Source organism: Tiliqua scincoides, chromosome 7, assembly GCF_035046505.1.
Source record: "Tiliqua scincoides isolate rTilSci1 chromosome 7, rTilSci1.hap2, whole genome shotgun sequence".
In the NCBI taxonomy this organism is placed as follows: Eukaryota; Metazoa; Chordata; class Lepidosauria; order Squamata; family Scincidae; genus Tiliqua; species Tiliqua scincoides.
Window position 1 is genome coordinate 71,647,179 of NC_089827.1, and position 25,753 is coordinate 71,672,931.

General features: G+C 45.0%; 1 protein-coding gene across 2 annotated transcripts in view; it reads right to left on the reverse strand.

The window, feature by feature from the left end:
• The window catches only part of NAV3 (neuron navigator 3), a 305,431-nt gene that overhangs the window by 221,197 nt on the left and 58,481 nt on the right, over nt 1-25,753 (reverse strand). For both annotated transcript variants that reach the window (XM_066634436.1, XM_066634435.1), the window contains exons 2-3: nt 7,103-7,220; nt 6,420-6,472 (exon numbers count right to left, since the gene is read on the reverse strand). In XM_066634436.1, the coding sequence (XP_066490533.1) occupies nt 6,420-6,472; nt 7,103-7,220 (171 nt within the window). The remainder of the gene's footprint in view (nt 1-6,419; nt 6,473-7,102; nt 7,221-25,753) is intronic.

Below are 25,753 nucleotides of genomic sequence, written 5' to 3' on the forward strand. Positions count from 1 at the left end.
CTACTGATGCAACCCTTACTAATCTGTTTCTGCCCACTAAAAGCAAGCAGAAAGAGGATTAGCCACTTCCTTACTGTACTCCTTTCTTCAAAAATTTCAGAACAGGACTTCCAGTTTGATTTACAGGGACCATGTGAACAAAGAAGCTCCTTCATCTGTGTGGTCCACGTAAATCAAACAAGGAAGACCTGCACTCCTGCAATGGAAGAAGCCATGCAAGGAGCATGGTAATTGACTTCTTTTTTTTTTTTTTATTGTGTAGAAGTGGCAGAACCAAGGCAGTATTCCAGGTCATGCTTTGTCAACAAAAACAATAGACTGTCTTGATGCACTTTAGATACTACAAATTTATTCTAACTTTTCATAGCCAGTTCATCAGACGCATAAAGCTAAATTTGTTCTGGCTGCCCCACAGATATGGAAACCGTGGATATAAAAGAATCTTATAGGTGCAACGCTCCACGGTTCCCCATGCCCATTACTTTCCATTATCTTCATTAACAAATAGTCATGTTTCTTCTTTTCACAGACATAACATGCAGGCAAAGAGGCTGCATGGGAAGGGGAGGAGAAAAAGCAAACTTTAACAGGAAGCATGACAGCTCCTGCTTCCTGTTAACATTCTGACTGCGTCCCCCTAGCATGCAGGATGCCTGCCTGCTTGTAGTTTTTCTCTTGAAGCATCTGTAAAAGCAAGAAAAATGATTGCTTGTTAATGAAGAAAGCAGGAAGGTAATGGGTGTATGGGGAGGCAGGGGGTATGGGGGGGGCCTCAGAGAATTGTGGATAACTGAAACTGTGGATACCAGATTCTCTCTCTCTCTCTCTCTCTCTCTCTCTCTCTCTCTCTCTCTCTCTCTCTCTGTGCATGCACATGTGCAAAACATTTCTATTTCAAAGTAAATTTGCTTGAGAACAGGAAATAAGACCCAATCCTGTAACAAGCTTAAAAATATGCAAGATAAAATAATTTGTTAGTCTTCAAGATAACAAAAGACATTTCATTGCTCTTTAAACCAGTGACTGATTCATGATGATTTATTCTTTTGCGAAGTTTACAGAGAGCATTTGTGAGGGGTTTTGTCAAGGACTTATTGAAAGTTCAAGTGTGTAATGTCCACCTGATTGCCCCATCAACACACTTGCTAATACAGTCAAATAATTCTAAAAGTTTTAGATGCAGGATTTTCTGTGAAGCCATGGGAACTCTTGCCCAGTTAGGCCTGTTTTTTTTTTTCTTTCCTATGTACTGTAATTAACAGTTAACAATTGGTGTTACACTCGTTACCTTTCAATCCTCTGCATGTATTATCACCAATTGCACACTTGAGTTAAGGACTCTTGGGTGAATTCTGCCTAACTCTGGTAACTTGTTAATTTTTCATGGATCTTAATTTTTAAGGTTAAAATCCTATGCGCATTTTCCTGGGAGTAAGCCCCACTAAACACAATGGGACTTACTTCTGAGTAGACACTCATAGGATTCCAACTGGACATGAGGAAAAAAATTCCTGATTTTTTCAGGCGGTTCGGCAGTGGAACAGATTGCTGAAGGAGGTGGTGGATTCTTCCTAACTGGAAATCTTCAAGCGGAGGCTTGAGATGCTGCAGGAGGATTTCCTGCTATATGCAGGGGGTTGGACTAAGTGACTTTTAGGTCCCTTCCAACTCTAGGATTCTATGATTATGCTGCAAGACTTCATCCTTTGTCCCCAGTATTGGACGCTGATGTTCAAACGCTCCTGCAAAACAATGATTCAGATATAGGTCTCCGACATCTTTAAAACTGAACCATGATGGAATCATTGCTAGCACTGCCTCTGTGCTATCACCCTAGTCTCTTGAGTAATTTCTTCACTCTTGTGTCATCTAATGGTCCAACCACCTCCCTTGCTGATTTTCTACTCCTGAAACATTTCAAGAATGATCTTCAGCAATTTTCTCCTCAAGTTTCTTCTTTACTGCCTTTCTCATCAACAAACATCTGCTTTGGAAGTTACTGGGTTTTGTTTTTTTTTAAAATTTTCCTCATTTGATTAAGGGCAGCTACTGCTGGCAGGACAAACATGTGCATTGTCACAGATTTTCCATAAGGCATGTTGTAGCATTGCAGACAATCGTGGCACCAGCAGAAAAGCCTGTGCCAGCCTGCTGGTGCTAGCTGAAGGCTTGCACCTGCTGGGGAAGGTAAGGACTCTACAGGCAGCCAGGGAGGCTTAACAGAGGCTGCAGGCCACCAGGAGGGCAGAATGGAGGCTGCAGGCTGCCAGGAGGACAGAACGGAGGTGGGGAGAGGGTGTAACAGGGCAGGGAGAGGACAGAGATGGGGAGGATCAGTCCCACAGAGGCCTCCATCAGCAGCAAAGGCCTCTGCCACAGCAGTGTGCAACCCCAGTGTATACCTTTCAAAGCCACCCCCCCCCCCCCGAATGTGACCAGAGCTGCATCTGGTCACACTTGGAGAATGTTCTGAAGCCTCCCCAGATCATATCCGGAAGGTTTCTGTGTGCAGCCTCCCTGGGTCTCAGAAGGCCTTCAAAGACCTCTAGAAGCCTTGAAAAGGTCACTTCCGGTTTCACAAAACCAGAAGTGATGTTTTAAAGCCTCAAAACAACCTCCTGGATGTAACCCAAGTGCAGCTTCGGCCAAATTTGGAGGGGGCATAGGAGTGAATGAGGGGGCAGAAAGACCGCAGCCCAGGGTCCTGTGACCCTCCTCAGCTATGCTACTGATCCCCCATATTCTGTCCCCCTTCCTGAGCCTGATTTCCAACAGGGAGCTGCTTGGATACGCACCAGCTATTTTGCTGGCACAGACCTGAGTAGCCTCATTGTGACTGCTAGGTCTTACTCCTGGGGCAAGTGGACAAACGTCCCTGTACCTTGGGGAGACCTACAACAGCTTCTTTTCCCACACAGGATGCAGCAGAGGCTGTTTTCGTATTGCTCAGTGGGGGGGGGGGAGGATAGTTTTGGGCTGCCTGTCTTCCTTTTGTCTTGTTAACCCTGCCATTTAACTATGCTGGCATCTCCTAGGACTTAGTTGTACCCTTTCCAGACTGATAGTTCTTTTCGGTTCTCTTTTAAACTAATCTCCTAAATTTTGAGCTATTTCTTCTTCTGAAATTAAATGCTACTCTGCAGAACTTGGGTATTTTGTTTCCCTTATGTGCATAGTGACTTTGACATTGCTGGGATTCCCATTCCCAAGAAATTGGCAACAATCACATCTTTAACCAGGCCCTCAGCACTGCAAACGGTAGTAGCTAAAGATACATATTACTTGCATGCTTGGAGATAGAAGAGAGGCATATCCTGACTCTACTACATATTACTTTAATGAAAACTTACACATTCTGATCCACGTCACTCTGTAATCTTCCAGAGATGAGGCGGAGCTCAGGGGGGAGCCCTAACCATCCCCGGCCCTCCTTCCAAGGCTTTAAAATGTCACTTCTGGTTTTTCCGTAAAACCAGAAATGAACTTCTAAGGCGGTAATTTTCAACCTTTTTCATCTCATGGCACACTGACAAAGAGTAAAAATTGTCAAGGCACACCATCGGTTTATTGACAATTGTCAATAAATTGACACACCATGGCACACCATGTTGCTGGCACAGATATCACATCCCCCAATATTGGCCCTATTAATAAATGACATTCCCCCAAACTACCGCGGCACACCTGTGGACAATCTGCAGCACACCAATGTGTGTGGTTGAAAATCCAAAAATCACTATTCTAAGGCCTCCCAGAGGGCCCCTGGCCCTCAGAACACCCTCTGGAGGTAAAGGGAGAATAGCTCCCCTCACCTCTGAAGGGTCCATGTGAGTCCAACCTGCAGGTTCAGGGACCCTCAGATAATGAAATTCACTGACCCGAAATCCGTGGATACAGTACGTCCACTGTATATTTTTTGTCCCTTGTTATGTGATGCATATGATTTAAATGCAGAAGTATTTGAGGAGAGTGCTCATTTCCCCATGAAAAAGGTCCATGGAAAGTTATCCAGGCTGGCACCAGACTCTCCCCCAACCAGGCTGTTTGAGTGGAAGAGGTAATAACCTTATGGCTAACCCTCAAACAACTTTGGCTATGAAGATGCTTGCACCCCCAAGCTAAAGAAGTGGTCCATCACCTTTCCAGAAACAAAAAAGGAACAAAGGGAGAGCTTAAAGTAGGACAGAAGGAAGATCTTGCCCTGCATTCCATACTGTGGAATGCCTCTAAATTTTTTGGAACTCTTGGGCTACAGACGTCTATCCTGATTGCCATAACCAGCCATGAGATTTCATGCAACCAAATTATCACGTGAAACTTGCAGTTATTACACGAAAGAGGTAATCTAAACCAATACCTTGCACCTACTGAAGGTACTAAGTGACCTACAACAGCATAGCTCAAACGGTGGGTCACAACCCACTTGGTGGGTCACAGTCCGAGGCCAAACAGACACAACTGAAGGTCACTTCCAGGTTGCGACCCACCTCCAGAAACTGTTCCCGTGGGCCTCAAAACCCTTCTAGAAGTAACTTATGCATCACTTACAGTTTCATGAACATAACTGCCAGTTGCATCTGGAGGCCCGTTTTGGGTCACGACAGCAGAACCAGGGGCCAAGGTGGGTTGCAGTTCCAGTACGTTGCTCCTGAGCCCAATCCTGAGCTGCCTGGAGTGCAGGGCTGCCGTGGCGCCAAAATGGCTGCCGTGGCATCCAGTGTGCTCCAGGCAGCTGCCACCGCCTCTTCGGGAAAAGGAGAATTTCGTCCTCTTCCCCCAAGTAAGGGAAGTAACCCCACAATGGAGCTACTCAATTCTGTGGTGGCTCTTGAGCCGGCACAGAATCTGAGAGTCCTGTGTTGGACTGTGCGGCCCAACATAGGGCTCAGGATCCTGCCCTCCTCCTGCCCCGCTCCTTCCCCCACCATGCCTCCCTCCTGCCCTCTCCCTGCCCTCCCCCACCTCGCCCTGCCCCAGAACACCTCCTCCCTGACTCCCCCCACACCCCGACTCACCTCTCCACCGCCTGGTGGTTGGGCAACCACTGGGTAGCAGAATGTGGGTCCAACACCAGAGCTGGCCCAGCATGGGCTTGTGCTGGGCTAACTCCAGTGCAGGGCCCATGGTGTGGGCTTGCAAATGTGCTTTATGGCATATTTGTGACAGTGCGCACTGGCGGTGAGCTGGTGTACACTGTTCAGGATTGGGCCCTTAGAGGATTGGGCCCTGTTCAGGATAGGGCCCTATTTTTCACATTCTTCTTCAGCTCTCTCTCTCTCTCTCTCTCTCTCTCTCTCTCTCTCTCTCTCTCTCTCTCATTACTGAGCTGTATCAGCAGAATATCCCTTGCATATCTCTTTTTCAAGTATGCCACCCACCGCAGTTCAGGAGCAAACTTGACTAGGGCTTTTATGCTAGTGAAATAGATTTCTGAATGTCAATGGATCCTTTAACAAGTACGAAAACAGTAGCAGAAACCCCACAAAGGAATATCAACTTGAATTATTTGCATAGCTCTGAAAAGATTTTCACCACCTGCTGCGTAGATTTGCTTTACCAAGCAACTGGTCAATGAACAGTTAATTTTAGCATCTCTGGTTTCCTGTGTCGCACAGAATGCCATTAGTCTCCTTTCACAAACCTTCAGCAGATTTTTCAAACAGAGCATGGTTACCAGCTAAAACATGCAATATCCAATATGAGTCTGCACATGTCATACAACAACAAATAGGGAAAGAATTAACCAAGAGGCTAGGAAAAGGGACACCCCCTTGTAATTTGCACAACACCTTGTGATGAATTCTCCTATTAACTACAGAAGCTGCTAATCAAGAAGGCTACAAAAATTCAGCCTCACCTTTGGATGGTTGTCTTATTGTCTGGGGATATATACTGTATTTCCATGCTTAATTGGTGATAGCCTGTTTCAGCAGAAGCAACACATGCCTTAAGAGTTACTTCTGATAATCAGAGAGCCTGGCTTTTTAAGTGAACTTCACTGTGGACAACCAGAAAGGCTATTTAGATTCATTAACGTATATTCATTAAACTATTTATAATCATTAAAAGTTGGCAAGCCCCTTCCTTCAAGCCAGCAGTCCAGACACACAGACTCTACTTGAAATTGGTTCAGCTACTTTCTACCTTTAAAGCAGTTTGGGAATGAAATGATCTGAATAAACAAAAGGATCGAGAGAATTGTGAAAATACTACGTTAACAATTATCCATCAACCAGTGGTGTCTCCCTGTTCCTCTTCCTTACATCCTCTGAACTGGTTTAGATCTAACGGGAGAAAACTATGCAAAAAAACCTACAGGCGGAGTACAATCCACAGTGAACAAACTGAACAAACAGTACAGTAAAGTGATGTGGTATCACAACACAAACACATAGTTTTTTTTGGTTTTTTTTCCTTACCATTTGAGACTGACTTCGTGGACAGCCATTGATATCTTCAACCTTTTCATTTGCTGGAGGAAAACAGCAAGGGTTAAAAACGAAAGAGTAAACAACAAAACCAGGAAGGAGAACGCAAGCAAGCACATGAGTATTTTGACACTGAGCTACTCTCAAAGCACGCTGTCACCCTACGGAAGCAACGTCTCTGGTTAGCAGTAGCCTCTTCCCCTTAGACAAATCATCATGCAAAGGGGAAATGCAAAAGGAGCTTGCTACTAATTCTCCAGGCTCCGCCAAATGATTGCTGACATGAAATCTTCCACAATTGTCTTTGCGGGATCAGGATACAGTTTCAAGGCATCTCAGAAAGTATAAACCACTCCAGCTAATAAAATGCACACATTGGAGACATATGGCTTAATGAAGCATTCATTTCAGACAATGCCAAGTGTGTGAACACACAGTTCTGGCCATTCAAAGAATGGGGAATCAGACACTGACAAGCTTTCTCACACCAACGTTTCATTTTCTTTCTTTTTAAGAAATAAAGGAGGAAAATATATAAATATGGAAGACTTCTGAAGTCAGGTTAGAGCTTGCAATTCAGTGCCCAAGTGCCAGTTAAGTAGGCACCAGTCAAACGTATTTTTCTTCTCCAGCAAAAGGTCAGTTTGTGCCATCTCTCAGAGCACAGGTCTTACCAATGATCTGGATGATTTCAGCTAGCAGGACTCCATCTGCAATGTCCTGTTGCAAGTCCTTGATCAGCCGCTTGTGGCCAGATTTTGCTAGATAGTGATTAGCCCAGTCAGTGTAAATCTGCAGAGGAGAGAGAGAGAGAGAGAGAGAGAGAGAGAGAGAGAGAGAGAGAGAATGAAAAAGAGACAATAAAAGTTTGAGGCAAACACATGAGCAGAACTGCAGCACATTCCAGTTTAAGGAGTCAGAGCAAAAAAATAAAAAAAACTTTTAATTTTGTTTTTAAATTGGTCCCTGTGCCAATTTTTTTTATTTCAACCTTGAATGAATCACTTTATTGAACAATGAAACATCACAGTCACTGTGACCGAGCAAAAGTCCCTTTCTGCTTGCCAAGAAAGGGTCTGTCAAAAGTCACTTTGGGGCTGATCTGATTCACTGAGACGGACTTAAGACTGAACAACAGTGTTGAGATCTGCGGGTCTTTATATGCATGGTATATCTTTTTTATTGTTGCTATTTTTATTTTTTGAAAAGTTACTTCCAGACCATTTCTACCTCCCTGTACCCTCCTGGAGTTTCAGTGGATAGAAATGTAGTCATATTGTGACATGGCAATTGATGACAAACCATATGAACAGGAATTCATATAAGCATGTTTTCTACTGGCATTCGGGAGAAAAAATAAATAGTTCACCTGCAGTTGTAATTGTGTGCAGGTATGCCAATAATATACTTAGGGAACATCTATTTGGCACTGCTTATTTGGCATTGCCTATCCTTACTGGACAGCAATGTAACAGAAGGGCAGACAGCCATGGAAAAGGCTGGCAGATATTTTTTGGTTCATCCTGAGGGAAGAGACTTCAGAGGCATGGAGCTCAAAATATGAGCTACACTAACTTGCAGTCTGGTCCCATTTTGAGCTTGGTCCAGGCTTTTTCAACCTGACCGAACATGAAAGAGGGTTCCTATTCATCTTACTGATATTTTTGCCTTCCTAAGGGCGCAATCCTAACAGCACTGACATAAGGGCAATGCAGCTCTGAGGTAAGGGAACAATCATTCCCTTCCTTTGAGGAGGCTTCCGAGAGTGACACCCAACTGCAGGATGTAGCACATGCCCCCTTTGGCACCGCTATGCCAGTGCTGGAAAGCACTCACATGAGGAATTAGGATTGCACCCTAAGAGTCACTTCACCTCCACCCTTCCAACAGTCTTACTTTGAGGAAGGGCAGGGCTGCTGAGAGTTGGCGTTGGGCCCAGGGCAAGATGCCTGATTGCTTCCCCCCCTTTCCTAAATTCATTGGGGTAATAGAAATGCATTGAAAGTGGATTAAACCTGGAAACACAGCCCTGGATAGGCTGAGATTGTGCCCAAATTTATTTTGTAATAAATTTTTTTTGTACTGTATGGCCGGGGCGGGGGGAGCAAAATCCCCAGAATCCAGGTTTCTAGGGAGCCTGAGCCATGACAAGCCTGGGCCCCAGGGATTTTTGCTTCCCCCCCCCCCATCACCTCAGGTCTGGGGAAAAGTGAAAGAGTAACAGAAAGTGGAGGACTTCCTTCATCCCAGGAGATGCCCTGCATGGCTTCTTTTTGGCTACAAATGATGTGTGGAGTGACATTTCTGGGCTCAGCATGCTACTGAGATACACAAGATAGGTGAATAACAGCCCAATCCTGACCTGCCCAGCTGCTGCGGCACTGAAAATGGCTGCTGTGGCATCCTAAGCACTATCTGGTCAGCGCCAGCAGCTCCTCAGGCGAAGGGGACTTTTGTCCCCTTCCCCTGGAAATTATGTCCATCATTTGAAAGCAAGGAGAGGTCATGTGGTGTCTTTCCTGGGATGAAGGAAGCTTCCAGTTGCTTGCTAGCTTGATGTGTCTCATGCTTCCCTAAGTTAAGCCCCTAAGCCTCCCTAAGTTTTGTTTGCTTGTTTGTTTGTTTGTTGAGGGAGAAAAGGGAAATTGGCAGAAATGGGGGAATCAATCAATCAATCAAATTCCTGTCAAATGCTCAATACCACAAGGTTGTTATGCATTCAGCAGGAATGCACAAAAAACTGATTTGGGGGGCAAGCAGGATAGTTCTTGCACATCTGGATTCTGCCCTTTTCTCTTGCCAAAAGTAGGCATCTACTACGCACATGACATGATCCAACAGTTATGGTAAGGATGAGTAGTAAAAAGTTGAAGTCCTCCATATATACGGACCATAGAACATGGGGTTGCTGCATGAACAGCATCCAACGCTCAGGCAGTAAGCGCAAACAACTTTGATGTGTTTTTAGGCCAGCCAATTTAAACAAGTGATGTCCGAATTGCAAGCTGATTTCTCCCCATCTTACTAGATACTTGTGCAAAAATTTATTTGTGATCAACACAAACCCATAAACTGCTCCCCTGACTATCCCTGCGTTGGCAAGTTCAATTCAGGAGTCATCATTCTAACATGGTCTGTTTATGCAACTCATGAAAACTCATCCCACCCCCCCACCCCCTGTCAATCTTGTAACAATCCCTCTACCTTGGAAGACTTTTTGAATTCCTTGAAAGTGCCATGATTATATCAACACATCCTGTTCTGGACAAACTGAGGAAGGAAATTATAAGGGGAAGTTTTGTGTATTTGGTAAAGATTCATTCGATTTGTCATTCAGATCCCTGTGGGTGACAGCACTTCTAGTTCATTACATGTAATAGTCACACAATTGCTTGTCGCAATGAGACAGTTTCATTTGCCCTGTCACCTATGTTTAAAGGTGCTGAAAATGTTTGTACAGGCCTGCAAAACTAACACATACACAGAGGTCACGTTTCTGAAACTACCACATAAATTTTAGAAATACGCTGTGTTGACGGTTTGTAGAAGCCAGAGATGTTAACAGTGGAAGGAAGCTGGCAGTTTGGGCAGGAGATAAATCAAACAGAAGATGACATTTAGCAACAAGAAAGAAAGTTTATTCTTGGAGGTGACCATACTAACCTGAAAAGGACAGAAAAATTAGCTACACGTCTTCTAAATAACCACATTCACAGAATGTATAGTCACCTAAAAGACCGTCATGGGGAGCCAACACAGACACATTATGAAGTAGTCTGTGTGATCATTGCTGGAAAATAGGCCTCTAGTGCAGTGGTTCTCTTTTTTCCCCCCACAAACTTGTCAGCACTGGGACCCACTTTTTAGAATGACAGTCTGTTGGACTGACAAGAAGTGATATAATGGCTGAAATTGACATCATCAAGCAGGAAAATTTTTAACATCTCCCCATATGACATCCCCAAAATCAAATCAAGTGTCCAATCCTATACAACATTCCAGCACTGATGCAGATGGGCCAACTTGCAGATGGGCCTCTTGTGGTGGGAGGGCATTCAAAAAGGCCTGCTCAAGTTAAGGGAACATCTGTTCTTTTACCTCTGGCCTGCATTGTGGCTGCATTGGTGTGGAAAAGCTGGATAGGATTTGGTCCTAAGTAAGTAAATTAAAACTTCACAATAAATATAAGTTTAAAAATTTAACTTAAAAAGATTTAAAAAATCAAGAACCCACCTAACTCTCCCAAGCAGTTGCTGATTTGTTTTTTTTTTAAAAATCTCCAAACATCCCAAAGGCGGCAATGCTATCCACACTAGGAATCAGCCCCATTTACTATCATTGTTAAAAGCATATACTCTTAAAAGTACAGATCTGTAACATTTCCCCAAATGCAGTCACATACCATGGTAGCAACACGTCTAATACAGTAAAAATAAAATACACATTGAAATGAATGTGGCCCCACCTGAAATGGACTCAGAATCCACCTAGTGGGTCCTGACCCACTGTTTGAGAAACACTAACACTTTATGTACTACATACAGCTTCAAAGACTGACCCATATAAAGTGCAATATAACACAGGCCTGCTCATGCAAAAGCACTTTCCCACTCTCTGCCTCTCCTGTGCCCCACACAATTTTACTCTTAGTTTCAGTAAACCTCCCAAAAATTCTGAGTTGAGGCACGGAGGATTCAATGGGAGGAGGAATTGGCAAAATGTAGGCAGACGCGCACGGTGCAGGCAAGATCCATGCTCAAGCAGGGTACGTCTGCCTACTTTCTTCACATACTCCTCTTACTACAGCCACCAGTGCCCTCTTTCATGCCATTCTGAAGGGTTCTCCAATTCTCAAGGGCAGGTTTCAGGGACTGCAGATGGAACAATTGGAAGGAGGGATTGGAAAAGCCTCTTCTTAATGGACAGGCTTGCACTTGTGCTACATTGGATACAATCCAATATTTGTTAAAAAAAACACAGTCTCATAAAAACAACACACTACTATGTAACTATGGGTCCAACTCTATGTTTCTTTTCATGAGTGATTTGACTCTGCATGCTGGAGATTCCTGGTGCTAACAGCACGTAGTGTGAGATGTGATCAAGATTAGGGTAATGGCAAGTACCATAGGAGACTTTAACATTTTGCCCCCGCCATGGCCCTTATCTAGATCAGGCCCCCTGTACTTGCCATTTGTGTGTGTGTGGGGGGGGGGGTGCAATCCAATGACCAGTAATGGAGGCTTCTCCTTCCAATGTACATAGCATGTGCTGGAGATCCCTATCGGACTAAGGTAGGGACAAAGTGCTAAAGTCCCACCAGCCATGATCCTGATCTGATTTGGGTCACCTATGAATGCTTTTTACCAAGGAAAGAGACATACAGGGACATGGCAAACACTAAACATAACAGGCCGTTTGTTATTAGCTTGATAGAAATCCAAAATGCAACAGAAAGCACCACTGCATTGAAATGCACAAGGAAACAAGAATGTTCTCCCACTGAGTCCAATATCAGTCAGGGCAGTGGCCTAGGGAATTTGCCCCCCCCCCATTAAGAACCCCTTTCTGAACTGTGGCAGTGGTGTAGTTAGAGGGGGTGCAAAGCACCAAGTTTTGCAGAGAGCCTTGCCACGGCATGCAAGCAGCACTTCTCCCTCCCCTTTGGAGCCAGGCGTATGCCTCTGTTTTGTGCCCACCACCCGGAATGGCTCCGAGGAGAAGGGGCCGCTTGCACACAGCAGTGAGGCTTCCTGCAAAACTTAGTGCTTTGCACCCCCCCTTTAGCTATGCCACTGAACTGCGGCATGAGATGCAACTATCTGTTTGCCTGGATTTCTTCTGGTTGGCCACCCATCTGCACAGTGAATGGGAGCCATTAAAATTTACAACTGAATGCCAACTGACTTCCATCATTTTCTGTCATAGCCCCATATTCAAGGATAATGACATGTTTGCTTTCATGCTTCCCTGGTATTATATGACACCACTTGTATTAGAAAAGTATTTGTAACTGAACTAAGCACCTGCTTAAAGTTCCGCATGCCTGTGTTGCATTCTTTAAATGTTCCATTGCTGACTTCCACTCCCTCTGCCATTTGCATTCCAGATGTGGGGTTTCTTTCCTTTCCTTTTCTTTTTTTAAATTTCCATCATGGGCTTCTATTTTAAAAACAGAATGACCAGCCACAACAGCTGATGATTATCTAATGCTTTTAAGCTACGCCGTTTTATATTTCACTTTCCAAGTATATTGCAGAAAGTACCCAGGCAAACCCAAGTGAGAACATGGCTCTGTGCATTCTTCCAGCACGTTTCTCAACTATTCTATTTTGAAAGAAATTCCTCGCGAGCCATTGTATAAATAAACTCACTGTTCACTCTCACACCCAGCATGCAAATGATAGAAATGAGGTTGCAGGGGAGAGGATGCAAATCAGTCATTCATTAAAACCACCCCTTAAAACCGTGTGTGTGAATTCTTGGGACAGGCAGTCAATGAGAATTGAGGGTTAGGGAATATGTAGAATTGGGCCCCAAAGCTTATTGCCATGTGTACTGGTTTGTTCAGCTTTCAATTATGTTTTGTAATTAGTTGTTTTACAGTGATGGATAAGCTGTGTTAAATTTCATGTCTAACAGTGCAATCCTATGCATGCCTACTCAGAAGTAAGCCACATGGAGTTTAATAAGGTTTAATCCTGGGTAAACATGTACAGGATTACAGCCTAAAGCCAAGCATGCAGATTATCAGTCACTGCCAACCAGTAGCATAGCTGAAGGGGGTGCAAAACACTAAGTTTTGCAGGTGCCTGAATTTTCTGTGCAAGCGGCACTTCTCCCTCCCCTTTGGAGCCATTCCAGGTGCTGGGAGCAAAACGGAGGCGAATTTATTTATTTATTTATCACATTTTTATACCACCCTTCCTCCGAAGAGCTCAGGGTGGTTTTACATAGCTGCTCCACCCCTCCTTCTTGTCCTCACAACAACCCTGTGAGATAGGTGAGGCTAAGAGAAAGTGACTGGCCCAAGGTCACTCAGGAAGCTTTGTGGCCAAGGGGGGATTAGAACCTGGATCATCCAGGTCTAAGCCCACCTCCCAAACCACTACACCACCCTGGCTCCGAAGGGGAGAGGCTGCTTGCACTGTGCATTCAGTCACCTGCAAAATGTAGCGCTTTGCACCCTCTCTAGCTATGCCACTGCTGCCAACTGTCCTCGCAGACTCATTGCTTAACTTAGGTCATATTTCTTTGCAACTGAACTCTGGAAGGAACTGTTGGGTTACTCATTTCCTTAAAAAGTTTCCTCCCCTCACCCACTTTTCAACCTTCACTACAAATTGCTCATACCATACCAAGGAAGTTATCATTATCTGACTCTTCACCGACCAAGCTCAACAAAAATGAAAGCACAAAAGAATACATTCTGCACTTGTGTGGTCCCAAAGTATGAAGAAGCCAAGTGTAATGGCTTGCAACGTGAAATACTAGACAGGATGGGGCAATTTGAGCAAGGATTTAGCTTCCTTGTGTTATTATCGTTTCTTGCATTCTTGAACTGCTTGTCATTCTATCTGAGAAGAGCAAAGGAAATTATACTATCTTTTGATGCCCAAATATAGATATAAATGTTGCATGTAGCTACAATGTGCACAGTTGGCAAAAATCTGAAACAACGCTTCTTTGAAATTCAATTTACGCACATAACAAACATGCATAACCAACAACAAGGCACAACAATCTGAAGAGAGTCGGCTGTATCTCCCTGAATTTGCACAAGTAGAGAAGCCCACATACTCCACGAAAAGGCTAACTTTACAGTTTCCATGTGATACTGGTTTAGAATGACAACCTCCTCTCAGAAAGCTGGGTCCAGGAAGGCAGAGCCTTGAATAGCACATGCTATGCATTTAAGAACACAGAACAGGGGAACTCTCTCCCCCTGTGAAACTTGGTTCTCAGGGTCTTATCACACACTAGTGCTAAACCATGAAACTGACGAAAGGAGGGAATATGTAGATGAAAAAGGTGGATCTATACAGACAGGGTCTTAAGAACATAAGAACAGCCCCACTGGATCAGGCCATAGGCCCATCCAGTCCAGCTTCCTGTATCTCACAGCAGCCCACAAAAGCCCAGGGAGCACACCAAATAACAAGAGACCTCATCCCGGTGCCCTCCCTTGCATCTGGCATTCCAACATAGCCAATTTCCAAAATCAGAAGGTTGCACATACACATCATGGCTTGTAACCCGTAATGGATTTTTCCTCCAGAAACTTGTCCAATCCCCTTTTAAAGGCATCTAGGCCAGATGCAGTCACCACATCCCATGGCAAGGAGTTCCACAGACCAACCAAAGTCTTGCTCAGTTTTGTCTCTCATGGAGTGTCATGGAACAAAATAAATGGTAATAACCAAGAGAGAGTAAACCCTGGCCCTCATGCCACACACTAGGACCACCAAAGGCAGGTTCCCATGGTGTCTTTGAGAGCAGTACTTTACTTTCTCACACAAAAGGTCATGCTGCCATTCATGCAAGATCTGTGCTTCTGAATGGCACCCTAGTGCATGGGGAAAATCCTTCAATCATTCCAGAGCATAGGTAATAGCCAGACCAGCATTTCTCAAACTGTGGGATGGGACCCTCTTGGTGGGTTGTGATCCGATTTCTGATGGGTCCCACAGAGCTTCCAGTGAAAACATGAGCGATAGAAAGAGCAGATAACTAATTACCTCAACCTGGAGGCTATTCAAAAATCAGAGAGCTGCTAGCCGCCCTGCAAAGAGTTGAGCTCCTGCAGTTTGCAAGTCTGTGCAAATATAGGGAGAGAAATGTTTGAGCATCTTTCTTTCTGATGTGTTTTTTTCCTCAAGTACGTCAATGACAGGACAAGTCTTGGGGGCAAGTGAAGGCTGGTCACAGAACTAAGTCCCTCAAAGCCTCAAGGCTATTCATCAAGGCTGCTGCATTACAAAAAATGAATGGAGGTTTCTTTCTTTCTTTTTTTGGGGGGCAAGCAAATAAAATATTCCTTGTAAGTAAGTAAGTAAGGGCGCAATCCTAACCAACTTTCCAGCACTGACATAGCTGTAGCAGTGGGTCATGTGCTGCATCCTGCAATTGGGGGGGCAGTCACAGGGGTCTCCTCAAAGTAAGGCTGTGTATGTCTCCTTACCTCAGAGTTGCATTGCCCTTATGTCAGTGCTGAAAAGTTGGGTTAAGATTGCGGCCTAAGTAAGTTAGTATTATTTCTTTCTAGATCACTTTTTTAAAATCTCATAAAGCTAGATAGAATGTCATTCTAAAAAGTGGAACCTGGTCTTAAAAGGTTTGACAACCAGGGAGCTAGAACATCAACCCATAAGTATAGAGCAGGGGTGCCCAAACCATGGCCCTGGGGCCACTTGCGGCCCTCGAGGCCTCTCAATGCAACCCTCAGGGAGCCCCCAGTCTCCAATGAGCCTCTGGCCCTCTGGAGCTTCATTGGAGCCCACACTGGCCTGATGCAACTGCTCTCAGTGTGAGGGCAACTGATGGACCTCTCACGTTAGCTGTGGGATGAGGGCTCCCTCCACTGCTTGTTGTTTCATGTCTGTGATGCAGTAGCAGCAGCAAAGGAAAGGCCAGCCTGGCTTTGTGCAAGGCCTTTTATAGGCCTTGAGCTATTGCAGGACCTTCATTCATTCATATAACTCCTCCGCCCCGGGCCCAATCTTCTCCTCATTCTGCCCTCCCCACCTCCAAACCACTCTCGCACTGCCCTCTCCAAGCTCCCAGGCTGCCCAGTGCAAACCGTCTGGTGCCAGGTCAGGATCTGATACTGCCAAACTGGTGAGAGCCTTTGTGCTGGTCCAGCCAGGTCTTGGGTAGGTACAAATGTGCTTTACAGCACATTTGCCACACTCTGAGCCAACGCCAGGAAGATGCCAGGGCAGCTCAGCTTCACTTTAGGATTGCACTTTAGGATTGACTCCTGAAGCCTTTTCCTTAACTGGATGTAGCCACAAGGCAGTGGAGGTTTGGGATCAGAGTTTTCCTTCTCTCAGATGAGCTGCCTTCTCAGGCTGATGAGTCCCATCTACCCGGTGGCTGTTTAGTCGCCTCTTATGAGTACAGCCCCCTGAGGGCCTATTCTTATTAGAACTGCAATTTATATACGCATGCGCCCACACACCCCCCAGACATAAATCAGGCATGCCAATACAGAATAGAGCACACCAGACAGCACAGAAAATTGTCATCTCAAATGTTAGAATCCAGCCAAGAAAAATTACACACTTTCTGATTTTTAAATCAGAGTCCATTCTTGGCGAATTTGGGAATAGCTTTCCTGGGGCAAGCTAGTTTAATGGGCTTTTACACCACTTGGCCAACATGACGCAGCCGAGGACAAACTATAACTAGCTTCCAGAGCTACATGAATACAAGGCAGTTGTTCATTTTCCACAGCAAGCAAAGTTTGGACACCCAATGCAGTCATAGGCTGTGACAGCCAGCAAGAGACTTGACAGGCTGAGCTGCCAAAGCACAGACCAACCTTTGGCTGCCCTGCTGCTCTGACCCTTCCACAACCTCAGAGACATATTCATAAGAACTCTGCAAGACAATTTTTTTTCCACCAGAGCACAAGAGGCAAAAATAAACTACCGTCTCGCCACTGCCCTCTGCACTCCCAGCTTCTTATTTACAAGAGAGACTTGCCAAATCACAAAAAGCGTTAAACACTATCCGGATAGAAGGACAGAGTGTTTCTCTGCAACAGTAGTTTTTTAAGTGGACCTCTGTACAGACACTCATATTAAATTTTACACACGTGTAGAGCAAGCTTGGTAGCTTCTGGAGTAGTACAAGCTTTATGCAAAAGTAGGGCTGCTAGCACGCCTGTATGGCACGCTGGCAGTGATTGCCATGCCTGACCCCCTATCAGCCGGCAGCAGGGCTGTGCTGCCAGCTGATTGGCTGGCTGGCCGGAGGGGGTGGGACAACTGGGCTAGATCTAGCGCGCAGGCGCTGGATGTAGCTCAGTCTGTTCCTGGAAGCCACGAAATGCGGCAGGGGCTGGTAAGTGGGCTGGTGAGTTAGTGGTGATGGCAACATTGGCACTTTTGGGTTTGCAAAGCTAGCTAAGTCAAAAAAGGGGGTTTTGGACTTACCTGTTGGTGGAAAAAACCCAAGTTTTGCAGTCTCTCCAGCCACTGTCGGGTAAGTCCAAAAACCCTTTTACTATTTAGTTGGTGAAGGCACAAACCCAGAAATGGCCATTGCTTGCCATTGGCACAGGTCACTACTCCCTTTAAGGAGGAACATGGTGTTTCCTGTTGCCCTGGACAGTTGCAACCCCCAGGTTGGGAAACACTGTTCTAATATACAGCCTTGTTGAGTGTTCTGCCCCTATGTGGGGCAATCTTCATGCACAGCCGTGTGTCTCAAAAGCTAGTAGAACATCTAACCACTTGGTCCCTTGGAGGGCCACCCTCTGTTGCAAATTATCCTGCTCAAGAGGCACCAATGCTTGGAGTCAGACCTACAGAGAAGATGGTAATGTGTGGGACATTTCAGGTCACCTGAAATTGCTAGGGAAATTCTCCAAAAAAGTGTGCAGCCCTGCTGTGCCAGCAGTGAATAGGATTGGACTGTCCATTGGGCAAAATGATGAAGAAATCATAAGATTAGTAGACAAAGAGCAATTGTAAGGCTGTGGAGTCCGAGTTACTAAAGCCCAATACTGCAAAGAATAGATGGATCCAAGTTGCTCGGCAGCATGAACCAATTTCAGGACACAAGAGCCATACGTAGCTGAATTGTTTTGAAACAGCATTGTTTTCTTTCGCTCTCCAGTCACTTGTCATCCATCCATAACAGAAACATAAAACGGTTATTTGGGATGTTATGTCAACCACATCAGAGGAGAACAATGCAGGAAGGAAACTCAATGTATCTGTTTTGAATTGGAGCTCAATGCATTGCATTTCACAGAATACTTTGTACGTCATAATTTGCCAACTGTGTTTTTGAGGCTTTACTGAACAAATGGCAACTTCATTAGGTGGTACCTTCAGTCTCCCTCCTTCCAGACAAGGGGTCCTTGCTCTGGATCTAGGGAAACTTTGAATTCCACCCAGTGCTAGCACAGGGCCACACATGCAGCCTTGCAGAGTTTGAGCCCACGGCGATGCTAGGACCCAGGTGGCCTGCCCTACGGAGCATCCCAGGGTTGGCCCAGAAACTCTTGATATCTGAGGTGGCATGCCAAATACCCTTACCCAGTTATGTGCCATCCTCTGCTCCTCCCAGTCTCCAATATTCTAGCTTAGCACTCTCCTCCCCTCCACATTTTCTCTTCCTCTGCCCCCCCCCCTTTTCCAGAGGGTGGAAAATGGAGAAGGAGCAGTGGAGGGAAGAAGGTGAACAGAGAAGAGCATCTCTCACCAGTCTGCTTCGATCTGCCTGATTGAATCAGGCCTGAAGCAACTGCTTCAGTTGGCCTCATGATTGAGCCGGTGCTGGAGCTGCTGCACAAACTACGATGGTCTTGAGAAAATGTAGAGTTCCACAGTGATTCTAGACGCTCTTAACTTGCCACATGAGTCACACACAGAAAGAGCCAATGAGCCGGCTTAGGGGCCTCTTCTCATATAAGTACTTTTGCATTGCCCACCCCACCATCCAGTCAGGTTTCTTCTATGAACTCTGCATTATTGCAAGTCAGAATGGAAGCAGCAACTCCTCTTCCAGTCAACCACCCCATCTAACAGCCAGCCAACCAGCCAACTCGGAGTGGGGTGGAGAGAGCTGAGTGGGGGGGAGGGGCAAGTGTGCCAATGTGGACAATGGAAGAGGAGAAAGAGAGAAGAGGACGTATGATCTATTCTAGAGGAAAAGGAAAATGAAGAGGGCCTGGGAAGGCCCTGCATACAGAGCCCAGAACAATGCCTTGCATTAGGTCTCAGCAAAACCTGGCACAAATGCTGATCCAGTGCAGTTTCTATGCCCTTTGTTCACATCCTAACAGTGGTTCTCAAACTGCGGGTCGGGGCCCACCAGCGGGTCGCGACTTCATTGTTGGTGGGGTGCAAAACTGACAAGCTGATAGCTGTCAAAGAAAACGCACTGCGCCCTATGGAAACCCAAATGGAGCAGCATGTGTGCATTTGCTCATAACTAGGCAACCGTGCCTCCGTCCACTTTTCAGGGACACAACGCCTCCAGAATGATACCAATCCTGTTAACACAGCCCTAACAAACACTTGAGAAGGAAGTACCCCCCCCCAAGCTGACAACAAATATATATTCAGCCCTATGGAAAGTGAAACTGAGCCACATATATGTGTTTACTCAAGATAAGGCACAACTCCTGTTGAAGGCTAGGCAATGGGGAATGCAAGGCCACCAGAATGGTCCTGATCTGATGAAAGTGGAGCTCAACAAACATTCCAGAAGATGCCCCCTCCGCCATAGCATAAGGAAAGAAACAGAGGCTTGAGCGGCTGGTAAAGTGAAACTTTTTTTTTAGTGTTCTAAAGGTAGGTGAGTCCCTAAAGTATGTCATTTTAAAAAGTTGGTCCCAGTGCTACAAAGTTTGAGAACCACTGTCCTAATAGCATGCTCAGTAGCTCCACTTAAAATACTACAGAACAGGCAGCCCAATCCTAAGTTGCAGTGGCACGGAGGTGGCTGGAAGTCTCTTTGGGGTAAGGGGATGTTTTTCACCTTACCCCACGTAAGTAGCTGGCACAAATCCAGGAAGCCTGTGTAGGGCTGCCCAGCGCAGGAATGGGAGTTAGAATATGGTGGATGAGAACTCTTCCACCCTGGGCCCAATCTTCCCCCCGTTCTGTCCTCCCCACCTCCAAACCACTCTCACACTGCCCTCTCCAAGCTCCCAGGTGCCCAGTGCAAACCGTCTGGTGCCAGGTCAGAATCTGATGCTGCCAAACTGGTGAGAGCCTTTGTGCCGGTCCAGCCAGATCTTTGGGTAGGTGACCTTTCCAGCACATTTGCCACACTCTGAGTCAACACCCAGACAGATGCCAGGGCAGCTCAGCTTCACTTTAGGATTGCACTGTTAATTGAATGAAATCTCAGCACTGCAAGACAGGGAAATAAATATCCCACATTTTTGGTATTAGAATTACGAATAACACCTGATATTCACATAGGAGACAAATTAGAGCCCAATCCTACCAAATTTTCCAGTGCCGATGTAGCCATGCCAATGGGGTGTGCGCTGCATCCTGTGGTGGTGGGGCAGTCACAGAGGCCTCCTCAAGGCAAGGAAACATTTGTTCCCTTACCTCCAGGCTGTTATGCAGCTGCACCGGTGCTGGAAAATTGAATAGGATTGGGCCCTTAGTGGTTTAAATCTATGCAAATACCAGGTACCGATATATTTTTTTTTCTAAAATGCAGTCTGAAAAGCAAAATCTCACTGATTTCAGTAATTTGCCACTTTCCCTTTCTCCAACTTTACAGAAACTCCCAACAGGCATTTAACTGACCACAATCACTAAGGCCTATATGGCGTGCATATAATCAGAGAAAGCTTTACAATCTTCTCTTTACAGCCAGATGAAAGTGCAATGAAATATGACGACTGGGGCTTCTTCAAAGCCATTTGCACACTATAAAACAGCTCAGACCTCCATATGCAGGCTGATCTTCTTTCCAGGAGGCAGATGGGCTCTGTTCTGAGACAAATTGCAGCCCTGGCATGGCTCAGGTAACTCTGAGTCTTGTAGTAGCTGCAGAGGACCACAGGAAGGCGCTAGATCATCATGCTGCAGCTGGGAAAACCAGGGAGGCCGACAGCTGATGTATTCCAGCTCTCCTTTACTGCAAATAATAATGACTGACCAGGCAGTGACACATCACACAACTGTTAATTGTGGTGCTGAGTGTCAGAAGTAAAGGAAAGCAACGTTTGCTGTCACGATGATTCCGAACAGAGCATTGTTTGAACTGAGGAAGCGTTTCAAAAAACAAAACCAAAAATGTAAATCGGCTTTAGATCTCTAACCAGATCCGGCACTTCCTTTGAACTGTAACTAAGAAGGATAGCAATAAAAACCGTTCTCTCACACTGAGTGATAGTACGTGCAAGTTCACACTTGGAGGTAAGCACATTGCAGTGAATAACTTTGCCAGAGTATGAATGTGCAAGTTAATACATGCCATGCTCTGCAAATTGAAGAGTGCCTGTTGGAACTAGTAAAAGCAGGGCAAAGGCCCATCTAGTCCAGCTTCCCGTATCTCATAGTGGCCCACCAGATGCCTCAGGGAGAACACAAAACAACAAGAGACCTGCATCCTGGTGCCCTCCCTTGCACCTGGCATTCTGAAGCAGACTACTTCTAAAATCAGGAGGTTGCACATACACATCATGGCTTGTAACCCGGGATGTACTTTCCCCCCAAGCAGTCTGTCCAATCCCCTTCTAAAAGCATCTAGGCCAATTGCCATCACCACATCCTGTGGCAAGGTGTTCCACAGACTAATTATCCACTGGGTAAAGAAATATTTTTCTTTCATCTCTCCCAGCAAATCCTAACAAATTTATGGTTTGTTAAAACAGCGAGAGGACAATAACATCTGTAGCACAAGTGAGTCGCATACATTTCACTACATGTTATATACACTACAGCTGAATCTAAATAACTTGTAGTTCAGATGAGAAAACCCTCTAACTTTTGGTCAGGTTTTGAATTGTGGGAAAGAAAAAGTGCAGACAAAAATGACATGAGTTTTACTCTAAATTCATTTGTCTGTCTTGTTTTACTCTAAATTCATTTGTCAAAGGTTTGTCTTTGTGCTTTGATATACATGACAAATACTTAGAAAACAAAAATGAACACATTGTTCTATTGTGTCTCAGCCCCTATTTTGTGTGTGCTTTAATAATAATAATAATTAAGGTCCTGTGAATTTCTTTTTTAAAAATACGATTGGAATTCTTAATTTTCTGTGAAAGATCATATGCTCTTCCCTCTGAATACATTTTATTTTGCCTTTTGACTTGGAACCTTTAAGTCGATCAAGAGTCACTACATTTGAGTTTGTTCTTTCATTCTGGAAAAGGTACAGAAGAGAGCGATGACAATCATTACTGGCCTGAGGCACCTCCCTCGCAAAGAAAGGTTAAAGCAATTGGGATTATTCAGTCTAGAAAAAAAGCCACCTGAGGGAGGGCATGATGGAGACATACAAAATTATGCAGGGGATGAACAGAGTGGATAGAGGGATGTTCTTTTTCATCTCAGACAACACCAGAACCAGAGGACATCCACTAAAATTGAGTGCTGAGAAAGTAAGAACAGACAAATGAAAACATTTCTTTACTGTGGAACTCCTTGCCGCAGGATGTGGGGATGACATCTGGCCTAGATACCTTTAAGGATTGGACAGATTTCTGGAGGACAAGTTCCTCACAGGTTCCAAGCTATGATGGGTATAATGCAACATCCATGTTTTGGAAAGAGGTTGATTCTGAATGCCAGATATCAGCATCTAGTTTATCAGAGTAAGCCACAATTTCATGAGCTGGAAACCCAGAAAAAATGAAAGCAAATGCAAACAGTTTATCAGAGCCACGCTAGTAAGCAAGAGCTTCCTACTGCACCAATCCCAAGTCAGGCTTACAAAACTCTGTCTTGTGCACACACCAGCAAGGCTGCAAAAGAGAGCCCAAGGAAAGATTTCTGCCTTGCATTTCAGAGACCATTCCTTGCACAAGATCGAAAGATGCACCTTCCCTCCTCCAGCTCTAAACAATTTCAAGTGGTTTCTAGGTAGAAGTAAGTTTCCCAGGTTTCTACTTTTCAAGGGCAAGGTGGTATGTAATGGTGTAAGCAAGATGGATAGGAAATCAAATGTTACCCAGGAACTTGGGGTTGGAAAACTGGGAATTGGCAGTAGTGGAGAGGGAGAGGGAGAAGTGAAGACCTGGAAGAAGGAGGGAAAGGAGTGGAAGAAATTTTTCTCAAAATGCTTTCTGAAAACAGTGTAATATCTTCACAGTTGCAAGAGACATTCTAGTTTTGTTTTGTTTTTTGTTTAAAAGGGCAGCTGCCAGGACGACTACCACTGCCATCACTGCAATTCTTTCAGCCCATTTTATATACCCCTGTAGATCACCAGAATGCTTCATTCACTCTCCCCATTTCTCCATCCCATTCACATACTCCTGCAGATCACCAACTTGCTTAATTCACACACACACACACACACACACACACACACACACACACACACACCCAGCAGCAGTCCAGAAGCTTCTCTAGGTTGACAGGAACCTTTCAAGATGGTGGTACCCAGGTTTGCCAGCTTCCACGACGGCACTGCCCACCTTCTTTGCCATCGTCCAAGATGACAGTTGCCAGCCTATTGCGGCCCACCAAAGATACAGTTGTGACCCACAGTTTGAGTAGCAACTGTTACCCTGCACATGCCCGATCTCGTCTGATCTCGGAAGCTTAGCAGAGTCAGGCCTGGTTAGTACTTAATTAACCCCTGCTAATTGGGTAAGAGGCACTTTTTCAAGTGGGTGCTCCTTTTTTTAGCAGGGGGAGAGTAACTGGTCCACTTCACCCCAGCACTGTCTGTTTTAGTGGCTGTCTGCTGGTGTTCTTTTTGCATCTTTTTAGATTGTGAGCCCTTTTGGGACACCGAGCCATTTAGTTATTTGATTTTTCTCTGTAAACCGCTTTGTGAACTTTTAGTTGAAAAGCGGCATATAAATACTGTTAATAATAATAATAATAATAATAATAATAATAATAATAATAATAATAATAATAATAATACTTGGATGGGAGACTGCCTGGGATTACTGGGTGCTGTAGGCTTATACCATAGTCTTTCGAGACTGAAGGTTGCCAACCTGTAAACCTGATCTAATCCAAGGGATCCTGTGTTAGAGAACTGGTAATTGCATTAATTGGAGAGGGGGAACTCTAATTTCATATTCCTGTCTTCTCTGGAGCTGATTGAGGCTATTATATACACAGGCTAGATTGGGCTAGAATTGCATGTGTAATGCCTGTGTGCAGTTCCTCACTCAGCTAGAGTTATAGTTATGTATATACAAACCTACTTGCATGCACATGTTCCCCAGCTGGATTTGGGCTAGTCATTTCTTTAAAAAACAACAACCTAGAAATCACCTCTATATTAACCAAGACACAATAAAGCAAACTGTAGTTTTGGTCTTGGCAGGTGGGAAGAAAATAATATAGTTGAACGGCAAACACTAACAACTTCATTGTGTTGATGTGAGTGGACATGGCAGTTCACAACCAAGGCTTACTCACACATGCCATATTTAATTACAAAACATGCTCGCTGGGGAAAGCCATGGAAGGAAGTTAGTCCTCTGATGTTCACTGCCAAAGAGGAGATGCAACTTCAGTTCCTAAGACTTAGTAAAGACACTGTCCCCAGGGAATTGCCAGGAGTGCAATTTGGCAAGGAACAGTTAATGCAGGGTCAGTGCCGTGTTCCGATTTGTCTGGTGCCTCTGTGGCTACTAGGCACACAAAAAAGGAACTGTGATGAAATTGGCTTGCAGCTGAAACATACAAGTTTGTTTGGGAAAGGAACCAAGAGGGAAAGGACATGAACCAGATGAAGGGGCAACTGAAACTTGTAGGCGAGTCATACCACACAACAGCGGACCAAAACAACAAACTACCGGTAGCTCCATTTGTATATCTGTGGTTGGGATCTCAGGAATACATGTCTGTTGAACCTTTCACACTTTATAATGAATCAAAAGGATCTGCCACTTGATGCCACCCCAAACCACTGCTGCCAGCAGTGCTCCTTCGCCCCACAAAGCCCTGCAAGGAGAAATCAAGCCACTTACCTTGCTTCTTCCCATGCAATCTTTTCCAGCCTTCCTTTTACTCACACCCATACATATGCTGAACCAATGAGTTAGATTAGTGGTTTCTAAACATAACATGGCCATGGCACCCTTCTTTCATGGCATCCTCTTCTTTCTGGCTCTCCCAAGCACCACGATCTTGGACTGTATGATATCATGCATGATCCAAGTTGGGAGAGCCAGGAACACCACTGGGGGCATTCTTGTGAGTTCACCATCGTGCACTGTTTGGGAACCACTGACTTGGGTTTATATAGCCATGAATGAGTGTATGCTTTTCATACTACTTTCCCCAGTATATTAATTTACTTCAGTACTTCTTTTGCCTACCCCACATGCCATGGAAGATGGCAGTGCCCAGGTCTGCCAAGTATGTGATGGGGCACAGGAACCTGGCACACAACCTTACCCCAGTACAAACTGCTCGTGCCTCCAAGGA